Genomic DNA, 4774 nt, shown 5'->3' with positions numbered 1-4774 from the left:
TTGGAAGTATTTACACTCAAAGAAGCTGACTCCATAGGAATTCGACTAGAAGGTCTAAATTCTCTCTGTTTCTCCTCTTGGATCAGTAAAGAGAAAGCCTGCGCCATGGATGGAAAAGGATTCATCATAAGAATGTTTTCTCTTACCACAGTGTATGCCTCATTCATCCCCATCAAATAGCCCATCCTTGGCTCCACAAGTGCAAGTGCAAGAGCACTAATTTCTCATATCCAGAGTATTCAATTCTTCCCAAAGCTTTTTGATTCTAGTGTAATAGACAGTGATGTCCAAATTACCTTGTATGAGATCATTAATTTCCTTCTGGATCTGATATAACTTTGCTCCATTAGTCTGATCATACCTATCTTCAAGTTCTTTCCAAAGTTCCACTGAATCATTAACATATTCCACACCATCTGAAATCTCCTTAGTGAGGGAATTTAAGATCCAGGAAGTTACCATATCATCACATTGTTGCCATTGACGTGATTGAGGTGAATTCACAGTTGGTTTAACACAGCTACCATTGATGAACCCGAGCTTGTTCTTCACTGACAAAGCTCGCATGACTCCTCTTCTCCAGGATCGATATCCTGTGCCATCGAATTGAACTGGAACTAGTACCATTCCAGGGCTATCGGAGGGATGCACCTAGAGAGCACTGCTCGCATCACCACTAGTAGAAGTTCCCTCTGTTGAAGGAATATTTTTAGCACTTGTCATGGTAAAGGATCAACTAGGAAGATGAACGAAAAATTCAGGTTGAAAGAGACGAGAGCAAGCTAGGCTCTGATACCATATCAAACTACACAACAATGGTGAGCATCTAATCAAAGAACAACAGAGAAGCCATAATTGGCAATTGAGAGAAGCAGTTTGCAGAATCTGAGATTTGAGAAAATGTGAACTCACACTTTGTGTATTGATCGATACAAGTAGTTATACACAAGAATGTAATGTTGACAGTTGTATCCAACTAAGCAAAAGTAGAAGATAAGAAAAGAAAATATCCTAACTAACTTTCTGATTCCCTAACCAACTTGATGTGACAGCCTAACTAACAATCTAACTAATTGACTAGCTAACGGTAATTAACACTAATTACAACTAATTACAATGCATAATTAGATTGTTAATAAATCATGAGAGATGTTAGCTTAGCATCTTACCACTTCATGCTTCTAGCAGGGGTTTGAATAGTATTTGCTTTAAATTGTAAAATAAAGAGAATTTGAAATCAAATTTGCCACATTATTGATTCACTTTGAAAAGTAGAAAATTCACCTAAGGTGATAATTAAAATGAATTAAGAAAAGTCCGATAAAACTTTTTAAAAATAAAATAATTAAAGTTATCCTTGATGGTCAATTGCTACTAATTGAATGACTATTAAGGCAAAACTCACCTTGACAAGCAATAGGAGAAAAAAACTTTGGCTAGATTTGCCTAAATTATTTGTTAACTTTCTCTTATAATCAATTGCTTAAAGAGTTAACAAGTCCCGACAAGTAATTAAAAAAAAACTTTTACTTGCAGACAAGCAATAAACACTAATTTAATTTCAAGACTTATCCTCTTAAAAATGGATCGGTGTATCGATAATAGGGTGACTTATGTTTTAATTTGATTCAGATTTTAGATTGACGTTTTACTTTCTTTTTTTTTTAAATGACATTTTTCATTAATAATCTTTACAAAAAATACAAAATCCTGCTAAATTGATCAATAAAGTGAAATAAAAAAGATGAATGGGTCGGTGCATCAAATTTAGGGTGGCTTGTGTTTATATTTGATCCATGTTCTAAAATAGTATTTGGATCATTTTTAAAAAATTAAACTTCGTCACCTCAATAGTTCTTTTTGAAAAATACAAAATTCCGCTAATTAAGATTACCTCTAAAGTAAATTATAAGATAAAGTCTGAGTGGTCATTAACGGAAGAAAAACGGTGGCTAGATTAAGTTATTTGCTAAAATCTTCCTATAATCAATTTCTTGAAGAGTTCAATAAGTCCTGACAAGCACCTAAAAATAACTTTTTCTAACCGACAATTAATAAATACTCTACTTTTAAGATTCATCCTGTTAAAATGGAATGATTTGAACGCTTGAGCTTCTTTTAATTTTGGAATAAAAAATATATTGATCAGTGGGATGATGTGTTCTTAATATGATTCTATGTTCTAAATTAGTATTTTTGATTATTTTCTTAAATCAGATTTGTCACTTCTCTTTGAAAAATAAAAAAATCAGCTTATCATTGAATTGAGAGCCTGCTAAAAACTGCTCATTTCTAGAAATACTTTTTAAAAATAGTTTTTCTAAAAAGTGTTTTTTCTTTAAAAAAAAATAGTGTGTGTTTGGCTAATTCATTTTTAAAATATTTTTGATAAGCAATTGGTGTTTGACTATTTTTAAAAAAAAAAGTACGTTTAAGAGTTAAATTACGAAAAAGGACAAGTATCAATGTGATTTTAAGATTATTTTATAGAGAGAAACTATTTTAAATATCTAATACATATCTTTAATTAAATTTTTATTTTAATTAAATTAAAATGTACATATTCAAATTATTAATCAATATTATACATAGATAATTAAATAAATAAAATATCAATATAATGTTAACATGATGAATTAAATATAATTAAAAATATCAAGCAAATTAAATTTAAAATTATTATTATTGCTTATTTCTAATAATACGTAAAATAATATATAAAATATAAATAATAATATATAAACATAAATAAAATAAAAATTTTATTATATAAAAATAAAAAATAAAATTCTTGAATGAAACTTAACAAAACTTATGAAATATGTTAATTAATTAATAAGAAATATATTAGTAAATATGTAAATATGTGAGATATTTCGGTCTTCAAAAAAATAATTTTCTGCTTTTTTTAAAAAGCATAAATTTTTCGCTTCATTCCAACAGTAGAAAAATTGTTTCTGCTTCTATAGCACTTTTGATGGTTTGCCACACACCTGATTTTTCAAAAAAAAAAATACTTTTGACCTTCCATTAGCAATGTCAAACCGGCTTTGAGTTAGAGAAGTAAGATAATTTTGAAAGACAAAATAAAGTCATTCCTGATGGTCAATTACCACAAATTGAGTGACCAATAAGGCAATCAACTCACCCTGATAAGCACTGGGAAAACAACTTTGGCTAAATCAAGTTACACTTGTTGAATCACTCCTACAACCAATTGATTAAAGAGTTCAAAAAGCATCAAAAAAATTATAGAGGATATTCGTAAACTTAAATAGCGGAGCAAATCACACGACTCTATGATATTTTGTTTTGAAAACAAATGCAAAGAACAGTTGAGAGGAGAGAAAGAACTCGATTTTAGTGTTCCGGTGTCTCAATTCCAAGGCAAGGCCTATAAATTTATAGACAATAAAAGAGCAAGATGGAAAAATGCAATTCAAAAGGTGTTTTTTTTTTTTGCAATCTAAAAGATTCATTTTCTCAATTCTCATTCGCACCTTAAAATCCTAACAAAAACATATAAATTATCATTCAACCATCAAACACAAGCGTGATATTATTACCATCAAATATTAAGACATCATAATCATTTAAAATAGGCTTAAATCATACGCAGCCCCTTAAGTTGTCCGCATAATTCACTTGGACACTTGAACTACCTATTGAACACCTAAATTGTTCAACACATGTACCTATTAAACATAAAACACTGATATGACAAAATAAGTGTATCTCACTGCTGCTAGCGCGTGAATGCTTTTTTTTATTTTTTAAAAATAAATTTGTACCTACTTTCTTGACACTTGGCATACATGGACTAAATAATGAAAAATTAATTCAATTAAATATTAATATTTTAATTCATAAAAGAAAATAACCCCACCCCACACCCATGTACAAGTCTTCTTCTTCTTCAACCCACCATTTTAAAGACTTCAGATTTCTCTACCTTTTGTTTTGGCTCTTTTTTTTTTCATCAAGTTTTTGTAAACAAACTGCCTATTGAAATTGCAAGAACAAGAAAAGAAATCGACAATTGGGGTTAAAAGTCGATCGATATTTATGCATCTTTATTTTCAATAACTCCGATCGAGCAACCATCACCATTCATTAAACTTATTAAAAATGATATAAAATCTTTTGATATACTTTTGATTTCTCTTCGTTGTCGATTTCGAAATAATTTATCGACGTCGATTATTTTTACTAAAATCTCAATAGTCACCGGAGGAATAGAATATAACGAGTAACACGGGAAGAAAAAGAAAGAGGAAAGGATTAGGTGGGTGTATTCGGGATGGGGTGGGAGAGATATTTTCTTTTTTGTTATCGCCGGAGGAATTGATGGTGGTTGGCGATGGCGGAGTGACAAGGAAGAAGATGAAGAAGAAAGGGCAACAGGTTAGATGGGGGTGGGGTGCGGGGGGGAGAGATTTTTTATTTTTTTTTGTCAATTTAATTTTCTAGATTATTAAAGGCTGATTTTTTTATTTTTTTTCAAAACTAAAATCATGGACCCATGTGCCACATATCGTAATTCTATTCGTGATTTTGTCAACATAATGTGTGTGAATTACACGCACAATATTTTTAAAGCTAGTTGTCACTTTATGTTCAATAAATAAATATTTGTTAATATTAAAATGTCTAATAGGTAAGAGTTTTAGTTGAGATGTCTAAATGAATTATGCGGATTACTTTAAAGGGCTTTCGACTTAAGCCTTTAAAATAGAATGATGATAAATAATACACAACACATGAATGTTACAAG

General features: G+C 30.1%; 1 protein-coding gene across 1 annotated transcript; it reads right to left on the bottom strand.

Annotated features, from left to right (window-relative positions):
• Positions 1–216: 216 nt before the first annotated feature.
• Positions 217–627, bottom strand: LOC125850763 (uncharacterized). Its single transcript, XM_049530608.1, has one exon. The coding sequence runs from the start codon at positions 625–627 to the stop codon at positions 217–219; it is 411 nt and encodes a 136-aa protein (XP_049386565.1).
• Between the last annotated feature and the right edge of the window lie 4147 nt (positions 628–4774).

Source organism: Solanum stenotomum, unplaced genomic scaffold, assembly GCF_019186545.1.
Source record: "Solanum stenotomum isolate F172 unplaced genomic scaffold, ASM1918654v1 scaffold19035, whole genome shotgun sequence".
Taxonomy (NCBI): domain Eukaryota; kingdom Viridiplantae; phylum Streptophyta; class Magnoliopsida; order Solanales; family Solanaceae; genus Solanum; species Solanum stenotomum.
The sequence above is the reverse complement of the archived record's forward strand: the minus strand, read 5'-3'. Positions and strand labels throughout refer to the sequence as shown.

Bases quoted from the DNA above. Each gene is read 5' to 3' on its own strand.
- LOC125850763 (XM_049530608.1), bottom strand. From the start codon at position 627: ATGGTACTAGTTCCAGTTCAATTCGATGGCACAGGATATCGATCCTGG.